A 27,906-nucleotide genomic window follows, 5' to 3' on the forward strand; every position below is an offset into this window, starting at 1 on the left:
AATTCCTCCTCCCTTCATATCTCTCTGTAACAGCAGGATAAGGTCAATTAGTGCTATATATCTCCAAGTCTTGTCGTAAATTAGCGGTGGAGATCTAAGGTGAGCAATTCAGAAAGCCTGCACAAATGAATGACAGGTGCCGTGGCTGTTCACATGTAACCACACAATAACAGGCTACATGCGATCAAGGACAGGAGCAAGGGCCGCTCATCTGACCTAACCCTATGTAATGACTTGATATGTGGTGATTTGTACAGGCTTCCTGGCTGCGGCTCACCACACAATTCTGTGATCCCTGCTGCAGATTTATTTGCAGATTTATGGTGGTGTTCAACCCTCATCTTCCATGTGAAAGAGGCCTAAGGCTGGGATCACACTAGTGAAAATTGGATGTGGGTTTCTCTGTATCCAGTTTGCATGACGGGAGAGTGTGATCCACGGAGCCGGTTCACAAATCTCTGTGGCGGTTGTGGACCGGATTGCACAGGGGTCCTGTGCATCTTTGGCTCTGTTTCAGGTCCAAATTAAGGCAAAAATTTGGGCCTGATGCGTCCCGGAAATGGAAAACAGGGACGCACCAGACCTCTGCAGTGAGCCGCATCTGTATTAAAGCGGAGTTCCACCCAAATGTGGAACTTCCACTCAATTGCTTCCTCCCCCACTCCGGTGCCATGTTTGGCACCTTTCAGTGGGGAGGGGGGAACGGGTACCTGTTTTTGACATCTACCCTTCCCCACTTCCGGGAAACGGTGCCGCGGCGAAGTTAGGTCCCCTCCATCTACCCCCGCCGCCTAGCCAATGTGAATGCGCAGTGTGCTTCGCGCAGTAGGAACCCGCCCGTGAAGCCGCAAGGCGGCGGCAGCACCCGACAGCCGATGGAAACATCAGCTGTGGTGCCGACATCGCTGGACTCCAGGACAGGTAAGTGTCTAAATATTAAAAGTCAGCAGCTACAGTATGTGTAGCTGCTGACTTTTCATTTTTGAAGGGGGGAGGGGGGGGGTGGAACTCCGCTTTCAGTGTGAACCCAGCCTTAATGATGAGAGGAGTGGTTGTCACAGACAGTAATGATAACCTGACAGAGGTTCAAACTCTTACCCATTCACTAAAAAAATCTTTTTTTTTTTATATATATATATATATATAGTCTCCACTTAGAGATTTACCATCACTTCTTACTCGGATAGGAAATGAGGGGAAATCCCTACAATAGGGACACAGTAAATAAGAATCTATCCCTTCCCTAAACCAGTGCTGGACTGGAGTTGGGCTTTAATATGACAGCCACATCGTGGTAAATAGTGTGCAATATCCGACAATCTTTTTCTTGGGAATATGAAAAAATGGACAAAGCGTGATAAACAAGCAGATATCGGCTATGCAAATAACTTCTATGCACAAGGAAGACTTATGGCGCAGAAGCCAAACACAACATAAATGGAAGGCCAAACTCAGCGAATAAAATGCACCAGTTACCTGCCCAATGTTTCAGAAGCCATATACGTTTATGGCTCAGCTCACAAAATGGCTTTCCCCTTTGCGAGTTATGTGACAGGAAAAGAAGCTTTGTAGATATATACAGAGTATTTGAGACAATAACTGACAGAAACTATCATACATCAACATTCTCTAGTAAAGCCATCTTCCTCTGACCTGGCGATGGTCTCTTGGTAAGCAATCACACCACTATTACACTAATGACTACTTCACCTTTCTTTCTCCCACTTACAGAAGATCTCACAGGACCAGCCTGTGGACGTGCGGGCAGGAGCACCTCACAGACCACACAGCGTGCAGACAATTCCTCACACATCCTACTACAACCTTTCAGGCAAAGACTCAGCAGCCAAGGAGTAGAGAGAAGGCAGAAATGAATGGCACAACACCCTCAGAATTATTTTTCTTTATAAAAGCAAAATAAATCATTGGAATAATATTGCACAGAGCTGATGTCACATGTTGTGGGGTTATAGGCCTTTCATAGATTTTGTGTAGGGGGGGGGGGGGGTTCTTTTATTTAGGTGCAATTATATTTAGTAAATATATATATTTATCTATATATAGATTCATTTTTTATCTTACAATTTACAAACATTTTGTTTCTTCAGATCACTCAACTTAGAGGAATACTTTCTCTTTAGGGAAAAAGGGGCTCTCTTTTTTTTTTTTAACCCCTGGGAGCGGCTGAATTGATAGTATAAAGCGAATATATATTTGGTAACTATGGTTACAGAACACAAGAGCATACTGCACCACATGATTACAAGACAATTCCACCCACAACTGGGTTGTAGCAGTTGGGTGCTGGGAAATCTACTGGAGAGATCTCTTCCAATTAGATATGAGACCAGCATATGCTCCAGCTTGCCAATAAACCCAAATCTGCATATTGGGTTAGGTATGCATTTGGCATCTAAAGAGATTTATCTTTTTTGCCAGTGCTGGCCCTTTAATATTAAACATCTGCCACGGCCATCAAATGACACTGATATAGCAATATTCAGCCAAATATCACTCTGGCAAAAGTGTATCTAAACCCAAGCACACAAATGTCCTATATTGCAACTCGCACTCCTCATATGTGGTGCCTGCATTTGTTTTCTTTTCTCAGGCTTTTTCCCTTACATTTTTACCTGGTGACCCTGCCAGTAACACATTTACTGTCCTAGCAGAACAGCCCTCACTGTACTATATCTATGGAGGGGTAGCACTGTCACCATAGGATGCTCAATTCTGTTTTGGACTACAGCTCACCTTCCACCTCTAACATAGGAGGCAGGTGGTTCTGCAATTTACAAAAGGTGAACTGTGCAGGGCTAATAACACTGATTGAGATTTCAGTACTGCACAGGCATACAGTGCTGGAAGTTACGAGCTCCTTTTTTTTTTTTTTTTGCACATATTAAGTTATAATTATTCAACGCTTTTTAGGGTATATTCAACAGACCAAAAGGGAGCAAAAATATAAAAAAGTTCATGGTTAGGGTTTTCATACATCTTAAGCTCAAATGATTTAGTTCAGACTGACCCTACCTGTAAGTCCTATAAGGCAATATGGCAGAAACAGGTAAGTAAATCTTTAAAAAAAAAAAAAAAAAAAAAAGTTTTTGCAATCACTTTCCATAAACATCCTCTGCCAAACACTGCCCCCCCCCCCCCCCCCTCGGCAAGCCTTATGGTCTTTCCAATTTAGAAATCAAATAAAATACCTCATATGAAAACAATATAAAAAAAAAAAAAACAGCAGCATGTTATGTCATGTTAAAATTCTGCAAAGACATATATAAACTTACGTATTAGAAAATATATAAGTGCTCTTTCTAAAAAATATATATATATAGATTATTGTTGAGGTCGTCAGTAACTGATGTTTTACAGGTACAATACAAATATATGGCATGTACTTTGTGTGGAACGATAGGCTCCTTCAATGGCCACAAAATAGCATTTTCCGATAACTATGGATTCACTTTATCTGCACTGCAGTCCACTGCCATGCTGGCTATTGTGTGTCACAGAATGGGATGAATGGTAAGATAAATAGGAATAATACATTGAAGTGAGCGGACCCTTTTCTAATTTTAAAAACCAGAATGCAACCAGTGGAAAGGATGGAGGTTGAAGAATATGGTTTAAGTTCTCTAACACAGAATGTGCCTCCTCTGCAGACATGAAAAGTAAAGGGGTAGTATACCCACTAAGTAAAATTCTGCTGCCAGTTCAGACCAACTGAGTGTCCAACTACCCCAAGTAACAGCTCGTTGCTTGCATACAGAGAACAAAGCAAACAAACTGTAGCCTTCATCTGGCTTTATCATCTTTGGTTATTTGCTGAGACCTTCGAAGCCTACGCAGCTCACGTCAAGAAATGGCCTTGTGAGATGGTTATATGTGAAGGTCAAAATGGTGAGGTGCAAAAAAAGTATCAAGAACATCCAGTTGTTCAGATACATATGTCCTTCTCTGTGCCGTTACATCATGGCAAGATGGTGGCAATTTCCTTCAGAATGCTGTCCATTTTATAAGGACACATAGTCGCATTTATTTCCCAAAAACGTGCAAAGTTTCCACATGTTTGATGGAAAGATCTTGTAGGCAAATAATACTATGAACATTTTCTAAAATGTGTCGGTTTAGTTCACACGTAGACTGGCTGGCAGCTTTCTGTTTCACCAGATTTTGTCCTACTTTCTTCCCGCAGTTCTTCACAGGGCAGTGCCTCCGCACGAGATGGCTTAGGGTAGCGGAATGGGTAACCATTGTCATCAAAGAACCTGCGGAAAGTGAACTCATAAAAGGCATGTTCTGGGTGCTTGTTGTTTGGAGACATGAGTGTGTCCAAGGCCATTGTGCTGTCCCCGCTGTCGTTCCAGGGGCTTTCCTCATCCACTGGATCAAAGTTTGAAGTGTCCATCGGGTGACTGATTTTTGGGACATAAGGTGCTGGCTGCCGCCGAATTTCAGTGGAGAAGTCCATGGTACTAAAGAAAGGGTGAGCCTTTATTTCATCAGCTCCATTCCTCCCCAGTCTGTGCTCTGCTGCACAACAAAGCTTGGTAATTAGATCTGTTGCTTCTGGACTCAGGTTAACCTGGGGGGGAATGTGAAGCGTGTTCTCCCAGTTTATTACCTACAAAACAATACAAAATAATTTAAAAGCTAATAGAAAAAAAAACTAAAGGGATAATAGACATCATATCAATCATACAATTATCTCTCTACCTGAAAGTCTCTACCTCAGTATGGGCATAGAGCTGGAGGAAGAGTAGGCAGGTGCCTGTGCACTGCACCCGCAATCCACTGAACGCAGTTGCAATACTTTGTAGAATTATTTTCATAAAATAAGATATGTACATTTTTTTTCTACAAACATACGTTCACTTAATGTTTTTTGCAAAAGGTGGACTTGGCTTCTAAGGGCTATGGGTATTTAGACAAAATATTTTTGTTTGGCGTCCTCCTTAAAAAAAATGTCAAGTAGTCTATATTTTTTACAATTTTAGCACAGAATCCTATGGGGAAATATACCCAAACTGCTATAAACAGTAGTTTAAATGCAGCATCACAGTACAGTGTTAACCGCTTCATATTTTTTTTTTTAGTATTTGTTTTTGCTAGAAAGTTACTTTAAACCTCTAAAAATTATAAAACTATAATATTATATATATATATATATATATATATATATATATATATATATATATATATATATATATAGTTATTTATTTTAAAGCAGAGGCCCTAGAGAATAAAATGAAGGGTGTTCCAGTTTTTTTTACGTCACACTGTATTTGAGTAGTGGTTTTTCTAAACGCTACTTTTTTGGGAAAAAAATACACTTTAATGAATTTTAAATGTACATAAACACAATATAATACCTAATTCTTTAGTAAAATATAAAAGATGATGTTACACCGAGTAAATAGATACCAAACATGTCACACTTTAAAACTATGCACAGCCGTGCAATGGCGACAAACTACATAAGCTATTATCCATAGGCGAGGTTTTAAAAGCCTTTACAAGTTACCACTTTAGATGTACACAGGAGGTCTGCTGCTAGAATTATTGCTTTTAAATTTTTTAAAATGTATTTTCGTTTTCTTTTTTCCACAGTGTACCTTACATTTTTTTTAAATACATTTTATTGTTCCCATAATGAATGTAAACATCCCTTATGATAGCAATAGGCAGTGACAGGTCCCCTTTACCGAGACATCTGGGGTCTCTTCTGCTCTTAAAAGCTTTGGATCATACCAAGATAAGTATGATCCCATGCTTTTTACAAACCACTAACGGTCTTTGTTTACAACTGGTGAAACCAGAAGTGACAAAATACTGGTCGGTTTAAAGTTCCTTAGACCATAGAGATGATCGGAGCAGTTTTAGTCCCTAATCAGCTCTATGGTTCCACCTGCTGGTGCTGCAATCTCGAGTTCCCCAGTTAGAAAGGAGAGCCCGGGAAAGGGGCAGGGGGAAGGGGAAGCCCTCCTGCCGATTGTTAAAGCAATCCAGTGGCCACTAGAATTGCTTTTACAAGAAACAGCTCCGCCGGCTCTACAAAACAATACCTGGATGATGCCTGCAGCTGCAGACATCATCCCAGTATAACCACTGAAATTCAGGTGACATACCGGTACATCAACATCAATCACTGGATAATAAGCAGTAATTTGATTGCTTTTTTCCTGCGGATTATGGTGTGAATTGGTTATTACTAGAATATTGGCTCTGTAACTTCTTCTTGGTAACACTATAAGGTTCAACCCAAAAGCAAACATTTATTATATTGCAGCTTTACAATTCTTAGACGTGATGGCTGCATTTTCCTTGCTTAAATTTACACCTGGTGATCCTGCCAGTAAGTCTGTTTATCAACAGAACAAGCTGTCCTACAGGTGTTTCAGTTAGAGTGTTGTGACAAACCATTTACCACTGACAGGGGGACTTACAATAATCAGCTTTTAATTTATGTAAAACCTGATGTGACTCAAATTGAAATGATTACTGCAATCTGCACACTCATTCTCCATTGTGCCGCTTTACTGAATGATATAAATGACTGCTAAAGAACAATTGACAGGTCATATATATCTAGGGACAAGAAAGGGTTCTAAACAAAAACAAAACGTGGCCTGAAGTGACACGTACCTTAAGCTGTGTTTCTGTTGGGTTGGATGCCAGGAAAGGAGGCTGTCCAACTAGCATCTCAAAGAGAATGACCCCCACACTCCACCAATCACAGAGCTGAGTGTATCCTGCAAAATATTAATAGAACAACAAGATAAGACAAAAAAAAATAGCTCATCCATCTCAGTGGTTTGAGCCTAAAGTGTAATGTAGTAATAAACCTACCTTCCTTTTAATATTTCCTGCCAATAAAAATTTGTTGTAATTCATCTTATGTAAAGCGGTAGTAGCTTAGTGATTTGTACCTACAATAAGGCTTACCTGCAGGTAAATTGAATCTCTCAAACATGCACCATCCAGGAGATATTCACCCTGGATGCAGCCAGTTACGTCACTGGCACATGTACTCTGAAGGTCCGGCATACCTTCAGAGCTTTGTGTTTGAACTGAGGGCTCCCACGTGCATGAGTCATCACGGCTCCGGCCAATCACATAGCCGGAGCGTGGAACCCGGAAGAAAGACTGGGGGAAGATGTCAGCCCTCTCAGCAGTTACAACACAGTGCTGGAGAGGTTTGTTCCAAGGTGAATATTTCATATTGTGCTAGCATGCGATGCTCTCTTACACTCTTCAGGCCAAAAATACTCAGGAAATGCCCCTATATAAGTCTATGGAGACTTAATGTGCAGGTGCACACCTGATGAATTCCTCAAACTGTCATGTTGACATTGACAGCATCATCCATATAATCCCCATAGCCACCTCATGATCCTCCTGTCATCTGATCTTCTGAAACAAAACATCTAGGCTGGAGTGTTCTCTGGTTCAGACACCTCTATGATCCTATTTAGCCTCACTGCCACAACCAGCATGATTGTGTGTCTAAGATCAAAAGTTTTCTGATTATTTGTACTTGTTTCTATTAGTTGCACTCCAAGTCCTCCTACAGTAATTGTTACATAGTTGGTAAGGTTGAATAAAGACAATAGTCCATCCAGTCCAACCTGCGTGGGTGTGTTTGTGTAGATAATCAATTCCCATATCCCAGTATGTTGTGTTCGCTAAGATGCATGTTCAAGAGTCTTTTAAACTATCAAAGCTTCCTGCTGACACCACCGAATGTGGAAGAGAGTTCCACATCCTTTCCACCCGACAGTGAAAAACCCTTCTCCTCCAATCTCATTGGGTGGCCCCCTGTCTTCTTACACTCCTTGAGATTAAATAGTTTGTTACCTAAGCTGGGATCACCATTGGGATATTTGTATATCGCTATCATATCTCCTCTCAAGCGTCTCTTCTCCAGGGAGAATACATTTAGTGTCTTATATGGCTTATCCTATAGCTGCAGCTGATCACTTTTTTATACCACTTACCTTTGCGCAGGAGGACTTCAGGGGCTATGTAATTGGGAGTCCCTACTAACGAGTGAGCAAGACATCGATGGTGTTGTCTCTTAGCTCGCTGTTCCAATGTCTTCAGTCTGTCTCCACACCTGCAATTAGACACGTCGTCCCATAGCTCGCTGGGTTCCATACTGTCCTGCCGAATGTGGCTCCCTTAAATTGAATTTGCAAGAAAGGAAATATGTTTATTACATTTTAACGGGGTAAAGGCAGACTCATATTCAAAATTAATTGAATTATAGATGTAGAACTTGCATTGCTGTTAAAGGGGTTGTAAAGTCAGAAGGTTTTTTATCTTAATGCATTTTAACAATGGCTAAATGTTAGAGCCACACCTGAACCTGACTGAGATATACACACCAAGCATAGGAAATGAAACTACTTGTGCCACTTCTTACTTCTTCACTCAAACCCCAAAAAAGACCGGGGGGAAGGGGGAGAGAGAGAAAGAGAGATAGAGGGGGGAGAGAGAGAGAGAGAGAGGGGGGAGAGATATAGAGGGGGGAGAGAGAGAGAGAGAGAGGGGGGAGAGATATAGAGGGGGGAAGAGAGAGAGGAAGAGAGAGAGAGAGAGAGAGAGAGAGGGGGGGGGAAGAGAGAGAGAGAGGGGGGAATGGAAAGAGAGATAGAGGGAAAGAGAGGGAGGGGGAGAGGGAAGAAAGAGAGGGGGGAGAGGGAGGGAAGAGAGAGAGAGAGGGAAGAGAGAGAGAGAGAGGGAAGAGAGAGAGAGAGAGGGAAGAGAGAGAGAGAGGGAAGAGAGAGAGAGAGGAGAGAGGGGAGAGAGAGAGAGGGGGGAAGAGAAAGAGGGGGAGAGGGAAGAAAGGGAGGGGGAGAGGGAAGAAAGAGAGGGGGGAGAGAGAGGGAAGAGAGAGAGAGAGAGGGAAGAGAGAGAGAGAGAGGGAAGAGAGAGAGAGAGAGAGAGAGGGAAGAGAGAGAGAGAGAGAGGGAAGAGAGAGAGAGAGGGAAGAGAGAGAGAGAGGGAAGAGAGAGAGAGAGGGAAGAGAGAGAGAGGGGGTAGAGAAAGAGAGAGAAGAGAGAGGGAGGGAAGAGAGGGAGGGAAGAGAGAGAGAGAGAGAGAGAGAGAGAGAGAGGGGAGAGAGAGAGGGGAGAGAGAGAGGGGAGAGAGAGAGGGGAGAGAGAGAGGGGAGAGAGAGAGGGGAGAGAGAGAGGGGAGAGAGAGAGGGGAGAGAGAGAGAGATAGAGGGGAGAGAGAGAGGGGAGAGAGAGAGAGAGAGAGAGAGAGAGAGAGAGAGAGAGAGAGAGAGAGAGAAAAGAGGGGAGAGACAGAGGGGGGTAGAGAAAGAGAGAGGGGAGAGAGAGAGGAGAGGGGGAGAGAGAAAGAGAGGAGGGGGGCTGTATTAACTTGCACTTGAGCTGCTCACTCAAATTGCACTGCAAAATGGACTCAACTTGCACCGCATCAGTGTGAACCTAAGCTTAATCTGAAAAGCACTCAGCTTGCTCAGACTGCCAAAGCAAGCGGGGTGCAATTCACATGTGTAAAGTACACCATTATGGTTTATATTGTGCGTTTTTGTAAGCAGTGCAAAGGTCATATAACTGCTTTAGAACAGGGACACTAAGTTTGGGGTTAGGACACCAATACTTGTGAACCGGTATCAGTGCCCACCAAAAAAAAAAAAAAGTCTATAAGCCTAACCCTGCCCCTGCCCCTGCCCCTCACCCATAGCTAAATAAAATTTCTGGATAGAGTTGGGCTTTTATGGTTGTTTTTTTTTTTTTTTTACTTTACTCATATTTTATAGAAATAACCTGAATCAAAAAAATAGACCTGCTTTAATGGGAATGCAGTTATCAGGAAGGAAAGGTTTTCCAAAATAGCATTACCATCTGCTGAGAAAATGGAGAATCACACAGAATAAGGAACAGTTTAAATGCATACTAAAAACCATTAGGATCAGTTCACAGTTGTGCGATTTTGATTTCAAGTTGCATCAAAGTCGCATCAAAGTAGTGCAGGAACCTTTTCAAAGTTGCAAAGATTTTAATGGGTTTCATTGAAATCAATGGGCTGCGACTTGTCATGCTACTTTGTGTGACCAAAGTCGCATGACAAGTAGCGCAAGTGTGAACGGAGCCTTATCCATCAATGTGGTCATTTGTTTTGTAAGATAGGATTTTCAAATCTACCTCTGAACAGATGACAATAATGTTTATTCCAAAATGAGAATGAGAAAACATGCCAATCACAGCAGAACCTACCTTTCTGGTAGTATTTTGAGTTATGTGTCCACCTGAATCCCGTACAAAGACCAAAATCTGTTAGCTTAATGTGGCCATCCAGGTCTATAAGAATGTTATCCGGTTTTATGTCCCTGTGAATAAACCCCATCTTGTGGACACTCTCAATGGCCAGAGTCAGCTCTGCAATATAGAACATGGCTAGGTGCTCAGGAAACACCTCCATTCGTATAAGTAGGCTCATCATATCTCCTCCTGGGATATAGTCCATCACAAAGTACAAGTTGTCTTTGTCCTGGAAGGAGTAATAAAGCTTCACTACCCACTCATTGTCAGCCTCTGCTAGGATGTCCCTCTCAGCTTTGACGTGTGCCACCTGGTTTCGGTTCAAAACGTCCTTCTTTCTCAAAGTCTTCATGGCATACAGAGCTTTGGTGTCCATTTTACTGGCAAGGCATACTTCACCAAAGGCACCAATGCCCAGAGTTTTAATCTTCACAAACAAAGACTTGTCCATTTTCGCTCTTTTTAGTCTGTTGTAGTTGGATTCCTTTTGGTATAGAATTTTCCGCATTTGCTCTTGAACAGCTTGACAAAGACCAGCCTACAATTTACAAAAGAGATTTCATAAAAATTATGGAACAACCATTTTTTTTTTTTTTTTTTTTTTTAGCGCTAAAAAGAAAAAAAAAAAACATTACCATTTCACCTTGGTTGACACTAAAAGAGTGGACTTTTGAAATACATTTCTTTGGACATTTGTTCAGATTTTACACTATTTGCACATGGAGTTTGGAGATGTATATGCATGTATGTATGTATGTCAGGGCTTGACAAACTTTCCTGAAATCTAGGAGCCAGCTAAAAAAGTTAGGAGCCAGTTTTTTTTTTTTTTTTAAACTAACAACCAAGCTTTATTTAATAAAACGGATACTAAATTTACACATAAATACGACTAGAACCCCACTCTCCTCTAGCGCAATTGGATGAAAACAGACTGTCTGTCTCTTTCCATCCGATGCCATTTGATCCGATCCACGGGATGGATAGAAAATAGAACCACCATCCGTCTGCTTTTGGCAGACAGGATCAGATGGTGGCAGATTACTGCTCCATAGAGGAGAATGAAGGGTCCGATCAGGTCTGCCTGAAAAACTGACAGGCGGACCTGATCAGACAGCCCGTGTGAAAGGGGCCTTCGGCTGTGGCATGGCGATGAGGAAAAAAAAAAAAAAAAAAAAAAAAAGATTATATATATTAATATATATATATATATATATATATAAATATAATTTTTTTTTATAATAATAATTGGAAAAAATATATATATTTTTTTAATAATTAAAAAAAAAAAAAGAAAAAAATATTTAGTTTTTACATTAAAAAAATAAATTTAAATTAATAATAAATAACCACACTCCCTGTCAAAGGTAACTAACTGGACAGGGAGATGGTAATGCATTGTGAACAAACAGTGGAAACAGTAATTACAACAGTCATTACTCCCGGCCACCACAAGAGGGCGCCAGTTCCCCATTGGAAGCCTCATTTCAAGTAGGCCGAAAAGCCGGGGCCTCAATTTTCGGACGGCCCGGAAGTCCGTGCACGGAAGTCCGTACAAAAATGACAGGACACCCTCTGCAGGGCACCCCAGGCGCCAGGTCGCTAATTCTAGTCGCAAATGCGACCTGGCGCCCGGGTTTTGTCGAGGCCTGATGTATGTATGTATATATATATATATATATATATATATATATATATATATATATATATATATATATATATATAATCTCAAAAAAATTAAAGGAACACTTTTAAAACACATCAGATCTCAATGGGGAAAGATCTCATGCTGGATATCTGTACTGATATGGACTGGGTAATGTGGAACGAAAGGATGTCACATCGTTTGATGTAAATGAAAATTATCAAGAGGGCTGAATTCAAAGACACCCCGGAAATCAAAATGAAAAAATTATGCAGCAGGCTAGTCCATTTTGCTGAAATTTCATTGCAGCAACTCAACATGGTACTCAGTAGTTTGCATGGCCCCCAACATGCTTGTATGCATGCCTGACAACATCAGCGCATGCTCCTAATGAGACAACGGATGGTGTCCTAGGGTATTTCTCCCCACATCTGAACCAGGGCATCACTGAGTTCCTGAACAGACTGGGGTACAACCTGGCGGCACCAGATGGACCAAAACATAATGTCCAAGAGGTGTTCTATTGGATTTAGGTCTAGCAAGTGTGGGGGCCATTTAATGGTATCAATTCCTTCATCCTCCAGGAACTGGCTGCATACTCTCGCCACATGGGGCCGAGCATTGTCGTGCACCTGGATGAACCCAGGACCCATTGCACCAGTGTAGGGTCTGACAATGGCTCCAAGGATTTTATCCTAATACCTAATGGCAGTAAGGGTGCCATTGTCTAGCCCAGTGGTTCTCAACTCCGGTCCTCGGGACCCACCAACAGGCCAGGTTTGCAAGATAACTAAATTACATCACAGGTGATCTAATTTGCTGCTCAGTGATTGCAGTATTCTAGTCTGCATCCCCCAAGGTAATACTTAAAATCTGGCCTGTTAGTGGGTCCCGAGGACCGGAATTGAGAACCACTGGTCTAGCCTGTAGAGGTCTGTGTGTCCCTCCATGGATATGCCTCCCCAGACCATCACTGACCCACCACCAAACCTGTCATGCTGAATGTTACAGGCAGCATAATGTTCTCCACGGCTTCTCCAGACCCTTTCACGTCTGTCACATGTGCTCAGGGTGAACCTGCTCTCATCCGTGAAAAGCACAGGGTGCCAGTGGTGGACCTGTCAGTTCTGGTGTTCAATGGCAAATGCCAATCGAGCTCCACGGTACCCGGGAGTGAGCACAGGACCCACTAGAGGATGTCGGGCCATCAGGCCACCCTCATAAAGTCTGTTTCTGATTGTTTGGTCAGAGACATTCATACCAGTGACCTGCTGGAGGTCATTTTGTAGGGCTCTGGCAGTGCTCATCCTGTTCCTCTTTGCACAAAGAAGCAGATACCGGTCCTGCTGATGGGTTAAGGACCTTCTACGGCCCTGTCCAGCTCTCCAAGAGTAACTGCCTGTCTCCTGGAATCGCCTCCATGCTCTTGAGACTGTGCTGGGAGACACAGCAAACCTTCTGACAATAGCATGTATTGATGTGCTTTAATTAAACGCCAAAGCAGCTGAAACTGATTAACAAGCCCCTCTGCTACTTAACTGATGAGATCAATATCCTAGGAATTTAATTGACTTGATGCTATATTCTGATTAAAAAGTGATCCTTACTCAGCACAGTGGTGTAGTGGTATCTTGCACATACAGTGGGTACGGAAAGTATTCAGACCCCCTTAAATTTTTCACTCTTTGTTATATTGCAGCCATTTGCTAAAATCATTTAGGTTCATTCTTCTTCCTCATGAATGTACACATAGCACCCCATACTGACAGAAAAACACAGAATTGTTGACATTGTTGCAGATTTATTAAAAAAGAAAAACTGAAATATCACATGGTCCTAAGTATTCAGACCCTTTGCTCAGTATTTAGTAGAAGCCCCCTTTTGATCTAATACAGCCAGGAGTCTTTTTGGGAAATATGCAACAAGTCTTTCACACCTGGATTTGGGGATCCTCTGCCATTCCTCCTTGCAGATCCTCTCCAGTTCTGTCAGGTTGGATGGTAAACGTTGGTGGACAGCCATTTTTAGGTCTCTCCAGAGATGTTCAATTGGGTTTAAGTCAGGGCTCTGGCTGGGCCATTCAAGAACAGCCACGGAGTTGTTGCGAAGCCACTCCTTCGTTATTTTAGCTGTGTGCTTAGGGTCATTGTCTTGTTGGAAGGTAAACCTTCGGCCCAGTCTGAGGTCCAGAGCACTCTGGAGAAGGTTTTTGTCCAGGATATCCCTGTACTTGGCCGCATTCATCTTTCCCTCGATTGCAACCAGTCGTCCTGTCCCTGCAGCTGAAAAACACCCCTACAGCATGATGCTGCCACCACCATGCTTCACTGTTGGGACTGTATTGGACAGGTGATGAGCAGTGCCTGGTTTTCTCCACACATACCGCTTAGAATTAAGGCCAAAAAGTTCTATTTTGGTCTCATCAGACCAGAGAATCTTATTTCTCACCATCTTGGAGTCCTTCAGGTGTTTTTTAGCAAACTCCATGCGGGCTTTCATGTGTCTTACACTGAGGAGAGGCTTCCGTCGGGCCACTCTGCCATAAAGCCCCGACTGGTGGAGGGCTGCAGTGATGGTTGACTTTCTACAACTTTCTCCCATCTCCTGACTGCATCTCTGGAGCTCAGCCACAGTGATCTTTGGGTTCTTCTTTACCTCTCTCACCAAGGCTCTTCTCCCCCGATAGCTCAGTTTGGCCGGACGGCCAGCTCTAGGAAGGGTTCTGGTCGTCCCAAACGTCTTCCATTTGAGGATTATGGAGGCCACTGTGCTCTTAGGAATCTTAAGTGCAGCAGAAATCTTTTTGTAACCTTGGCCAGATCTGTTCCTTGCCACAATTCTGTCTCTGAGCTCTTCAGGCAGTTCCTTTGACCTCATGATTCTCATTTGCTCTGACATGCATTGTGATCTGGAAGGTCTTATATAGACAGGTGTGTGGCTTTCCTAATCAAGTCCAATCAGTATAATCAAACACAGCTGGACTCAAATGAAGGTGTAGAACCATCTCAAGGATGATCAGAAGAAATGGAAAGCACCTGAGTTAAATATATGAGGGTCACAGCAAAGGGTCTGAATACTTAGGACCATGTGATATTTCAGTTTTTCTTTTTTAATAAATCTGCAACAATGTCAACAATTCTGTGTTTTTCTGTCAGTATGGGGTGCTATGTGTACATTCATGAGGAAGAAGAATGAACTTAAATGATTTTAGCAAATGGCTGCAATATAACAAAGAGTGAAAAATTTAAGGGGGTCTGAATACTTTCCGTACCCACTGTATACTCTAAAAAGTGCTCCCATCATTTTTTGGAGCAGTGTGTGTGTGTGTGTATATTTATATATATATATATATATATATATATATATATATATATATATATATATATATACACATATACATATACACACACACACATATACACACACACACACACACACACATAGCATATAGGGTAGGGCTCGACAATTCCCAAGAATAAGAATTTGCTTCCTGGGCTTTTGTCAGCTCATTCACTGTTGACGCCAGGCATTTCTGCAATTCCGGGTAGGGGGTGTGGTCTCACTGGCTCCCTTACATGCTGATCACCTGGATTATTGGCTGGGACCCGCTGATCATCAGAGCAAGTGACAGTAGAGAGATCTATGTTGTAAACAACACAATTCTCTCTACTGACAGTGGGGATGTGCTGGTATTTATCTCCCCGCAAAGGACATCCCTTAGCAAAACAGTACACAACGCAGGTATAATACATTCCCTAGGCACACAGTTAACTCTTCCATTGTCCCAGAAATGAACCCCTTCCTACCCAGTGTCATTAGTACAGTGACAGTGCACTTTACTAGCATTGATAGTGTAACTGGTGATGTTAGTGCTAGTTAGCCAGTGTCAGGATGCCTGCAGTACTATCACAGTCCCGCTATAATGTCACGTATCACCACCATTACTAGTATAAAATATAAAAAAAAATCCAGTATATTAATTCCATCAATTATTAAAAAAAATCCAGTATATTAATTCCATCAATTATTTTACACTTATTGTTTTTTTTTTTTTTTTTTTACCAAACACATGTAGCAAAATACATTTTGTTCCTAAATTTATGAAGTTTTTTTTCTCTTTTGTATGGAATGTTTTACAGTAAAAAGTTTTTGCTTTGTTTTATTCAAAATTTTCGGTATTTTTTTAAAATTATAGCTCAAAAAAAAAAAAAAACTGTGGTGCTCAAACACCACCAATTTAAAGCGCTATATATGTGTGAAAATAATTATATTAGTTTGATTTGTGTAGTGTTGCATCACCACGCAATTGTCAGTTAAAGTAATGCAGCGCTGTATATAAAAAAAAAAAAAAAAAAAAAAGCTTTGGTACGCTGGCCGTATACTAGCCGAAAAAACGTTCGAAAATCTGTCATTTGAACAGTTCATTAATTTTTCGTCCAGTTAAAGGGCATACACAGAAAATTGTTATTTCAGAGACAAAAAAATCGAAGGAACAGGTTTGAAAATTCTGCCAAACAAACAAAAAAAATTGAAAGGTTAATGTGTTTCTTGTCCGTTAAAAATTGAACTTTTTGCACTGGGCACATGTGACATTGAAGGATGTATCGATCAAAATTCGGTCATTACATAAAGGCACTATTGTTTACTCTCACGCATGTGATTTTGTGCAGGCGATGTAGGGGGTGCACGCGTGCTGCCCCCACTGTGGTTGGACACAGCAGGAGCTAATCAGTGGGTCCGGCGGGCCGCATGGACCCGCCGATCGTTTGGCGGAATGACAGAACGGCAGTCTGCGCCTATGTAAACAAAGCAGACCGCTGTTCTGTCAGGGAGGAAAATAGAGATCTAGCTGAATTACAGATCTCTCTTTTCCTCTAGTGCATCCACTTCCCCTACAGTTAGAAAGCCCTCCTTAGGAGCACACTTAACCCCTTGATTGCCCCTGGTGTTAACCCTTTCCCTGCTGGTGTCAATTATACAGTAACAGTGCATTTTTTTTAAGCACTAATCACTGTATTGGTGTCACTGGTCCCCAAAAACTGTCACTTAGTGTCGGATTTGTCTTCTGCAATGTCGCTAAAAATCGCTGATTGCCGCCATTACTAGTAAAAACAATAAAAAAATAAATAAAGTCCATAAATCTATCCCAAAGTTTGTCGACGCTATAACTTTTGCACAAACCAATTCATTTACACTTATTAGGTTTTTTTTTTTTTTTTACCAAAAACATGTGGCAGGATACATATTGGCCTAAATTGATGAAAAAATCTGATTTTTAAAAAAAAATTTATTAGGTATGTTTTATAGCAGAAAGTAAAAAATGTTTTGTTTTTTTTTTTTTTTATGAATTGTGGTTCTTTTTTGGTTTAAAGCGCAAAAAACAAAAAACTGCAGAGGTGATCAAATACCACCAAATGAAAGCTATTTGTGGGGGGAAAAAATACATCAACTTTATTTGGGTACAGTGTCGCACGACCGCGCAATTGCCAGTTAAATCAACGCAGTGCCATATCGCAAAAAGAGGTCTGGTCAGGAAGTGGGTAAAACCTTCCACAGCTGAAGTGGTTAAAGTGTAAGTCCACCCTATAACTAAAATCCCTGAATCTATAGACTTCCACGATCTAACACTAACCTATCTAGCCCTGTAAAGAAGAAATCAGTATACATATCTTTTTTGAGGCTGGTCCAATCTGGTCTCCTGCAGCGGAAGCTCTGCAGAGGACACAGCAGACAACGGCTGTGAAATGAATGGGGAGCGATGTCACCCATAGACTTACTATGGGGCTTCCATTGTCGGCTGTGTCCACTGCACCTGCCTCCACAGCGAAGCTGCGGCTGACAGCTCAGCGTGGGATCGGGGTCAAGTTGCCTTCAAAAAATTAAGTACACTGAATCCTTCTTTACAGGGATAGATTATTGTTAGATCGTGGAGATCTATAGATGCAGGGATTTTAGTTTTAGTCCCGGTTCGCATATGTGCGATTTCAGACATTGCATGTGATTCAGAGCGCACTGCTCTACAAATCACATGCGATGTAGGTGCGATGCAAATTCAGCCATACAGATTGTACGGCTGAATTCACATTGCATTTGGACACAACTTGCACAGGACCCTATATCAGGGGCCGATATGCACTTTCCCCGATATATCGGAATCGGTTACCGATATTGCTGATATTTCAGAAAGTGCTGTACCGGAGTGATGCCTGCAGCTAGAGGCATCACCCCGATACCGGCTTCCATAGCCGACGGTCGGGTGTCTTGTAATGACAACCGATGCGGCTGAGAAGCCGCTCGGCTGTCATTACAAGGTGCGGGAGGGGACAACCAGCCCGTATGGCCGCCGAAGACCCGATCAAAGCCGCATTTGGCTCTGATCGGGTCTCCATGTAAAAACCCGGAAGTGATGTCATGACAATACTTCCGGGTACTCGGGGCCAGATTAAAAAAAATCTTGCCGTTTTGAATGCTTTTAAGTGCAAAGGAGGGGTTTGGGGTCCCTCCACAAGAGTACCTGTCAAGTGCTAAAAAAAAAAAAAAAAAAAAGAAAAAAAACATTTTTTTTTTTTAAATGTACAAAAATATCGGCCGATACCGATATTCAATGGCCAAAATATCGGTAACAAAAAAACGATATCGGTGGATCACTAGTGTGAACTGCCTGCGAGTTGAATGCGATGCAGGATTCTCAGGCCTCCCGCATCGCATATATGTGAACCGCCACTTAGGGTGGACTTCTACTTTAAAAAAAACTGGCTCCTAACTTTTTCTAGCTGGCTCCTAGTATCTAAGCAAGGTTGTCAAGCCCTGACATAAGGAATATGTATACGAATATATGTAGTGTATTTTTTAATTTAGAATAGGGGATTTTTTTTAATTGGAAATATTTATAGCGCGGTTTTCCCTAACGTCATCTACAGCCAACTTTAGTCATAGGAAATAAAACCCAGAAATAACAGTACACTGCTTTTGTTGGGCTTTATTTAGAACTCAAAGACGGAATAAAAATGAAGGGTTTCAAATCCAAGTACAGCCTCACACAGAAGAGAACCAACTTGTGCTAATTATTCCTAATCAGCAAACGAAAACATTTTAGGATCTTCGGCACCACGCAAACATCCTACACCTCTAGAAATATGCAGCAAGAACAAAGCACTGACTGACCGCCTACCGCCATCAGTGCTCGTGACTTGTACGCAGTGCAGGCAAGCTGCATTCACTATCAGCGGGGATTTGGGTAAAAATAGAGGTATAATTAATGTTACAAAAATATACACAAGCCAGTCATTCAGCTGTGCAGCTAAAACCGGAACTGCTATCGCTATGGGGCAAGCTGAGAATATTCTTATAAAACAAAAAGCAAAACATAATATCATACTGCTTTACCCATATAAATAAAATCTTCAATGACGATTTGAAGCCCAACTAAATCTAAAACTTTATTTTATGTCACAGGGAAACAAAGCGATTGGGAATTTTTACAACGTGGAAGAAAACACACTTTCTTTTAGTAGAGTGGGGAAGGTTAGATTTTCGGTCATGTTTTTTATTGCCATTTATGTCTTCCTCTCCAAGTGATGCCTAGCTCCCTGTCCTGGTGGTTCAGGCAGACAAGGTAAGAGGCAATCTTTTCCCAGTGGGGACGCAGGCAGAAAAAATAATAATAAAAAAAGATGACAGTGGACCTGGATTTGTGCTTAAAGTGATTGTAAAGTCTGTTTTTAAGTCTCCTTTTAAGTCTGTTTTCAAGTCTCTTTTTAATTTTTTTTTTAACCAGTTCTAGACCGGAAGGATTTGCCTCTTAATGACCAGGCCATTTTTTGCGAATTCGGCACTGCATTACTTTAACGGAAAAGAGCGCGGTTGTGTGACTAGCTCTACTGAAATAAAATTTATGTCCTTTCTTTTCCCCACAAATAGATCTTTCTTTTAGTGGTATTTGATCACCTCTGCAATTTTTATTTTTTGCGCTATAAACAAAAAAAAGAGTGACAATTCGGAAAAAAAATTCGAAAAAAAAAAAATATATATATATATATATATATATATATATATATATATATATATATATATATATATATATATATATATATATATATATATATATATTTTTTTTTTTTCACATTCTGCTATATATAACAATCCCAAAAAAAAAAAAAATTAAAAATCAAATTTTTTTCATCCTTTTAGACTAATTTGTATTTTGCTACATATTTTTTTTTGGGGGGGGGGGGGGGGGTTTGGGGGAAATCACAATAAGCGTATTTTGATTGGTTTGTGCAAAAAGTTATCATGTCTACAAACTAGGGGAAAGATTTATGCAATTTTTATTTATTCTTACGAGTAATGGAAACGATTTGCGATTTTTAGCCAGACTGCAACATTGCGGCAGACAGATCGGACCCCTAAATTACATTTCTGACACTTTTGAGGGGACCAGTGACCTTATTACAGTAATCAGTGCTAGATATATGCACTGTTACTATAATGAAGACACTGGCAGGGAAGGGGTTAACCTAGCAGTGATCAAAGGGTTAATTGTGAGCGTAGGGGAGTGTTTTCTAACTGTGGTGGGAGGGACTTATATAAAAGGATCACAGTTGCTCTGTGATCATTTTAGAGAGAACAATGATCAGCTGTGTTTACAACAGCTGACCGTCCTCCTCTCCCAGCAGGGAGCGATCGCCGGTGCCCGGCGGCAATCACAGCCGCCGGTCCCATGGATCGGCATCCCCACTGCCTAGTGGCCCCCAGGATAGCTCCTGCGAACCGACGTACCCCTACGTCGATTTGCGCAGCCGAGCCAGCCTGCCACAGTAAAACTGCAGGGGGCGGTGGGCAAGTGGTTAAATAATTATACTTAACTCCTCTGTGCAGTTGGTTTTGCACAGAGTGGCCCAGATTTTCCCCTTCTCATGGTCCCTCTTTGCTGCTCCTGGCCCCTCCCTCCTGTTGAGTTCCCCCCATAGCAGCACCTGAGCTGAACTGCAGCTCTGTGTGTCCCCACCCCCTTTCTCCTGATTGGCTAACTGACTGATTGACAGCCGCGGGAGCCAATGGCACCGCGGCTGTGTCTCAGCCAATCAGGAGGGAGAGTCCTGGACGGCCGAGGGACTCGTGGACATCGCTGATATGATGAAAATGGAATACGTAGTGGTTACATTCAAGGAAAGATACATATCAAAAATAACCAATAGATCACGAAATACAGGCAGCTGAAGTCACATAAAAATATTTTCTTGTAAAGGCTTAAAGTGATTGTAAACGGTCACCTTGTAAAACAACCCATTATGTTTAAAATAGAAATAAAAAGGAAAAACATTTTTGTATAGATAAAAAATAAGAAAAATTGTAAATACCCTTTTTTATAAGTGATCACATTCCCTCTGTTCTCAGCTGCATGAGACCTGGGGAGAGGAGGAGAAGCAGCAGCACACTGAGCTTCCCAGTTAATGGCTGTGTAGCGGGACAAGTCTGATCATTGGGGAGCACACTGAGTTCCCAGCATAGCTAGATAACTGACCATGGTGTGTTCTCCTGCTTAGCATGGTCAGTTTTTATTAGGAAAGCAGAGGAACTGTCAGGAACACCAGGGATTTCACACAAAGGAAGCAATACAAAGAGAACAGGATACTTTCTCATACAAAGTACATGGTACAGCAGCCACATATCAGGAATATGAAATGTTGGGGTAAAACACTAAGATTGCTCCTACCTCCCCACCATTTTCCCCATATGTTCAGTTTGGATTGCCCCAGTATGAGACTGGTTTAGTTTAAGTAAATATTGAAGCCTGATGCAATACAAGGCAATATAATATAATGGAATTTATTTAAACAAAGTGACTCACTTTGTCCTTCACTACTCTAGTACTATGTTCTGAGAAATCTTCCACCCCCCATTAACTGAATGCGTTGTGGACTCTTGGGAAGAATTCCTCTTCAAGACAGACAATATTTGGTCTCCTATTCTTAGGATTAATAAACTGAGTGCGAGTCATTCATTAAGGTGCTATTTTTAATAATTACTGAATAGGGAATTTCATATATACAAAAAGAATTGGAGGCAGAGGGAAAGCTTCAAGAATCCAGGCTAGATTACTCTCTCTACAGCTGTTCACAGTGCAGTCAGAATTAGACTATCTGGAAATATGTGGAGCAGCAAAAAGCCACTAAATATAGTAAATAAATGACAGCTTCATCTAATTTTAACGAAGTTGTATTCCTTATTGGTGCCCATGATCTGTCTATGTCTTGCCTAGGAAGATCTGCCACCTGCTTCTATTACCGCATTCATACCAACGTCTGATCAGTCACTATACCGCATGAACATTTAAGGGCATTTTCACTTTCTACATGCCTAAGCAAAATGAGAATAAATAAGAGGCATTGCCATTCAAAAAAAAAAAAAAAAAAACCCTTAACGTAATAAACACGCCTGAATACTATTTACAACAGCTTCAAAAACCCTGCAACTACCCTCCGATCCATCTAAACCAGTGGTTTTCAACTCCTGTCCTCAGGACTCACTATGGGCTCTTTCACACGGAGCGGACCGTATTGCGATCCGCTCCGGCACTTTTTTTTTTTTCACGGACGACACTTGTGTCATCCGCTCCGTATGTCCGCATATCATCCCATCCGTTTGCAGATGATATAGGGACATCATGTAGGTCTATGGGCATTGCGGATGTCAGCGGATGACACCGCTGACATCCGATTTTGCGTCCGTTCCGTTTTTTTAAACGGAACAAAAATAGGGTTCTGTTCCGTTCCAAAAAACAGAACAGAACTGAAAGGATGAAAATCGGATGTCAGCGGATGGTCATCCGCAATCCCATAGATATTCATTATGTCCGTATTTCACCTGCAAACGGATGGGGTGATTTACGGACATACGGAGCGGCCGTGTGAAAGAGCCCTTACAGGCCAAGTTTGCAAGATAAACCAAAATACATCACAGGTGATATTAATCATTTGCTGCTCAGTGATTGCAGTATTATATTCTGCATCTTCCCAAGGTAATACTTAAAATCTGGCCTGTTAGTGGGTCCTGAAGACAGGAGTTGAGAACCATTGACCTAAACAGTAGAGGACCGGTTTGGACCAGGAGGTAGGCGGGTGTAAACGGACACAAGCCTGTTTTTCCACGCCCGTCCATAGAAATGCATTGACCCTCCGATCAGGTCTGTCTGAAAGCCTGATCCTTATAGGATTGTCCCTATGAAAGGGTACAAAAAGATGCACTTCCTTTGCCTAGCACTCGTGCCTTAAAGAATTTTGTCCGCAACTTTTATTTTTTTAAATGGGTCCCCAGGAGCTGTTAGCCATAATGGCTTGTATGATCAGGCTATTAACGCATAATGGCAGACATACCTGCCAAACGATCACCTCCAGCACTGTGTTGTTAGCGAGAGCGCTGAACACCAGCGCTTCAGTCTACTCCCAGTCTTCCTTCAGAGTTTGGACTGTTTAGCCACCTAATTGGCTGGGTTGCGATAATGTCACTCCCATGCATACACACGGGCATTCAGGAGTCACATCATTATGGCACAAAGACATGCATGCATGACTCAGTGTACATTAACGCTAACAGGAAGGGAGAAGCAGTTATGGCAAAGAGACTAATAGGTTCTCTTCGGTCATAAAACTCCTGCCTGTCAGCCATTTTTTAGGTTCAAATCCCCGTTATGCTTCCTACTTTGTATATCTGCAGTGTGAAATCATCTAAGGCACTGTGTCTCTGAGTGCTAGCCTCATGAGATTAACTGAGAGATTTGGGTTTCCACCCCATGACTCATGATGTGATAGCTCAGAGAAATAAGCAAGAAGAAGCAGGAGAGGTGTAGAAAACATAGATTATACAATGAATGCATCAGGAGGATCCTAGCACTGTAGGCCCTTGTGTAAAGCTCAGGTACAACCTATTCTCTTGGCAAACGGAACAGTAGGGAGCACAGGATTAACACCAAAATAAGAGAAGAGGGGTGAGTGAACCATGGGACCTCATCTCATCCATTCACAGAACATCTTGTATTCAGTGAAAAGAATACAATATGTTTTGTGAATAGACAATGTATTCCACCAAAAAAAAAAAAAAAAAAGAATATACATATAAAAGAAAACAACAAAAGCAATTACCTCTGCCATCTCTTGTTCCAACTGTAACCTTCTATTGATCTTTTGCTGATAGGTTTTCAGGACGTTCTCCACATGCTGCTCCATGTAGAATTTGAAGGCAAAAGGAGAGTAGCTTTTAATTCTGGACTCCCTCTTCTCCTCATCTCTGCTATTTTTACGCACTGGTACAGGAGATGTCTGAATCTGCTTTTTGTCCTTTCCAGATTTTGTGGTTTTGGAACTCTTGCTTGCTTTCTCATGTTTTACTTCTCCATTGGCTTCCTCTGCTTGGTTGCAAGTTACATTATCAACAATCCTAAGGTTCTGCTCTACACCTTTACTTAAAGAGTTCATATCATGTTGCTCTGAGCTGTTCTGGAGCAAAAGATGCTTTGGATAAGGTGGCGGGGGAAATCTCATGTCCTGGTTGCCATAATCCACTTCAATTCCATAAGGACCTGGCCCACTGACAGATAATGGATGTGGCTCATGCATCTCTACATTTTCTTGCACCTGTGCTTGTGATGCTAGCCATCCAGGATGGGATGGACCAACGGCTGTCTGAGGCTCTGGTCTAACCACCCTCATGCTCTTCACTGGCTGGAGGATATGGGTGGCAGTAACAGTAGTGATGGTATTAAGTGAAGCCATTGTTGGATCAGGTTTGGTTTGAGGACTTTGCCGAAGTTGCACCTGTTTGGACTGTTGGTGGTTATTGAAAGAGTTAGTGCGGCTTGGTACTTGGGATTCTGTTCTAAAAGAGACATGTTGTCGTGAAGGAGCATCTATTCCAGGCCCCTGAAGAGAATCACGGCGGTGCTGGGTATTTTGCCATTGGCAAACACCACCCATATCATATATATCCATGTTTAGGCTATTCTGTGATGGAGGAAATGGATTCTGTGGTGTGTCAGGATACTCATTTGCATAGGGAGATCCCCTTGACATAACCAACATCTGGTGAGAGGAAGGACTCGACTGCTTGTGGTGAGGATGTGGCATATAAAGGCCTGCCGGTGCTTGCTGATATGTATGACCCGGGCTAGTTTGGGGCACTGGACCTTTGCCCTGAATATTTACATAATTGCTTTCTTGTTGCATTTTGTTTTGAAATGATGGGGTTCTTTGGACACCGTACCCCATAGGGTCCCCCTGGACAATAAGGTGCTGTCGGCTATAATGGGGACTGTTTGAAGCATGGGAAGGCTGCAAGGGTAGACCTTGACTGGTGTGGTTCCCCATAGTGTAAGTTATTGCAGGAGACTCAACACCGGTCGCATAAGCCTTCTGCTGATGTTGGTGGCTTCCAGGAGGGTTGTGAGCTGGTGGCCTCTGGGATGGTCCATTCATACCCCCAGCCTGGGGAGCAGAGAGCAAGTAGTCCATGTATTGCCGTGGTACATCATTAAGCACAGTGGAACCTTCAGCAGGAAAGCCAGGCCCCTCGTATGGCTGATTATTAACTGGATGATATGGTGGAAATGGTTCACTTGATCCTTCAAAACTTGATCGATGAAGAACATTATTTGGGTTTGTGCCTTTACCTTTAATAGGAGTAATCAAAAAGGAAATATATCAGATATAAACAGGCAAGATTTCCATTTATTTATGTTCTAGATCAAAATGAAAAAAAAAAAAAATCGAAATTTCTTCCGATTACCAAATTCAGTTATTTCCTTATGAACAGTTTTGTCTTTTGTGCTTCCAGACTCCACCTCCTTTGTAATTTGCTGTTTTATGCTTATGCCGACTTGAAATATTAGTGGTGAAGAAAGTTTAAGACCCGTTCACACAGGGGCGACGCTACTTGCTGGGGCGACCTGTGAAGTTCAATGAAGTCATATCATTGAAGTCAATGCAGGTCGCCTCCAGGTCGCCCCCAAGTAGTACAGGACCCTTTTTCTAAGTCGGAGCGACTTGTGTCGCTCCTATTAGAACGGGTCCTGTGCTAATCAATGGCAGGCGACCCACCGCGACTTGTCAGGCGACCAAGTCGCCTGACAAGTCGCGCTAGTGTGAATGGGGACTAATAAACAAAATCTGTTTATAAATGCATTATGTCACTGTTCTGCTTAGACCCTGCCACGAGGGGCATCTAGTAGAGATGGGCTCAGGCGTGTTCGGGATCCTAGTCCCAATCCATCTACCTGATTCTGCCAGGAAGCCAACACTGCACACCGCTAATCACTGACAGGGAGACATTTTCTGGTCTGTGCAGCTGCAGACCATAAAATGCCTCAATGCCTGTGATTGGCGGTGTGCAGTGTCGGCTTTCTGGTGGTATCGGGCAGATGGGTTGGGACTAGGATCCCGAACACGCCTGAGCCCATCTATGGCATCTAGCTGTTGTGCAGCCTGCCAAAGTAGGGCAGTAAAAGCTGGACGTTATGCCTGTTCCTCCGCACTAAAACACCGAAAAGGGATGCACATCAGCTAGTTCCCCCCATGCGAACAGGACCCATTCACACTTATGTGTTGCATTCATGCATTTGAAAGGCTATCAACATGGGTCAACAAATAAAAAAACACACCTGCACTGAATGGCACAATAAAACATGGCAAACAGAATTTTGCAAGAGTTATGCTGTACAGTGAGGAAGCTTTCAATAATTAAGAAATGAATAGTTTTATTTATGACTTACCAACCTACAGAGTGCACAGAACAAAAAAACTAAATCAATTCGATATTTGGTGTGTCCACCTTTTGCCTTTAAAACTACTTCATCAATTCTCTCAGGTACATATGAACACAGTTAGGCCTCTTTCACACGGCTGCTCCGGTTTTTTGCTCCGCTGCGGGACTTTTTTTTTTTTTCACGGAGCGGATGACATTTGTGTCATCCGCTCCGTATGTCCGCATATCATCCCATCCGTTTGCGGATGATATGCGGACATAATGTAAGTCTATGGGCATTGCGGATGTCAGCGGATGATACCGCTGACATCCGATTTTCCTTCCTTTCCGTTTTTTGAACGGATAAAAAAAATAGGGTTCTGTTCCGTTCCAAAAAACGGAACAGAACTGAAAGGAAGAAAAATCGGATGTCAATGGATGGTATTCTGCTGACATCCGCAATGCCATTGACTTACATTATGTCTGTAAATCATCCGCAAAGAAAAAGGATGATTTGCGGACATACGGAGCGCCCGTGTGAAAGGGTCCTTATTTTGCAGGCATATGGTTCAGTTATACCAAACAGGTAATAATGATGAACAGGTGAAAATACAATCATGAAATCTAACAATCAGCTTTGTGGAAATTATGAAAATCTACAAGTTAAAAGGATAAGTTCACTTTAAAAAAAATAAAATTATGCACCTTTGTTTGCAGGTAAAAAAAAAAAAAAAAAAAAAAAAATTTACATTTTACATTACAATTTTTTTTTATTTTTGGACCCTGTAAAGCACTACACCAGTGATCAGCAGATCACTGGTGCCATGCAGGTCTCCTGCAGACCTGTCAGTGTATCTGTGTGCCCATACATCCCTTATGGACAAGCGGAGACAATCTGACAGGCAGAATTCATGAACTACCACAGAGCTCCACGGCGCCGAGGTAGTTCATTGACAACTACAAGTCGACAGCCGCTAAAGATGTCGGGACTTGTAGTTCATTCACACACAGAGCTCTGTATATGAATGACATGGCCGTGTGGGGGGAGACCTGCATGGCTGTGCGAATTTAAAAAACTGACAGCTAATACGGGAAAATTCTACCCGTACTGCTGTCACAGGGATGGGAATCGAGCAGCGGCTGCAGCATTGGGAATGCGTTACATGTTCCACCCTAAAAACGTATGGAATGTGTAACATGTTCCCACAGGTAACTAGTTAAGATCACTAC

At 42.0% G+C, this 27,906-nt stretch overlaps 1 protein-coding gene across 2 annotated transcripts in view; it reads right to left on the reverse strand.

Moving 5' to 3' along the window:
- Nucleotides 1-3,942: 3,942 nt before the first annotated feature.
- The window catches only part of LATS2 (large tumor suppressor kinase 2), a 93,021-nt gene continuing 69,057 nt past the window's right edge, over nt 3,943-27,906 (reverse strand). For both annotated transcript variants that reach the window (XM_082245246.1, XM_082245245.1), the window contains 5 exons: nt 24,084-25,606; nt 10,257-10,839; nt 8,004-8,186; nt 6,652-6,758; nt 3,943-4,630 (listed from right to left, as the gene is read on the reverse strand). In XM_082245246.1, the coding sequence (XP_082101372.1) occupies nt 4,139-4,630; nt 6,652-6,758; nt 8,004-8,186; nt 10,257-10,839; nt 24,084-25,606 (2,888 nt within the window). In that variant the 3' untranslated portion in view covers nt 3,943-4,138. The remainder of the gene's footprint in view (nt 4,631-6,651; nt 6,759-8,003; nt 8,187-10,256; nt 10,840-24,083; nt 25,607-27,906) is intronic.

This window comes from Pelophylax lessonae, assembly GCF_965119305.1.
Source record: "Pelophylax lessonae genome assembly, chromosome: 2".
NCBI classification, from domain to species: domain Eukaryota; kingdom Metazoa; phylum Chordata; class Amphibia; order Anura; family Ranidae; genus Pelophylax; species Pelophylax lessonae.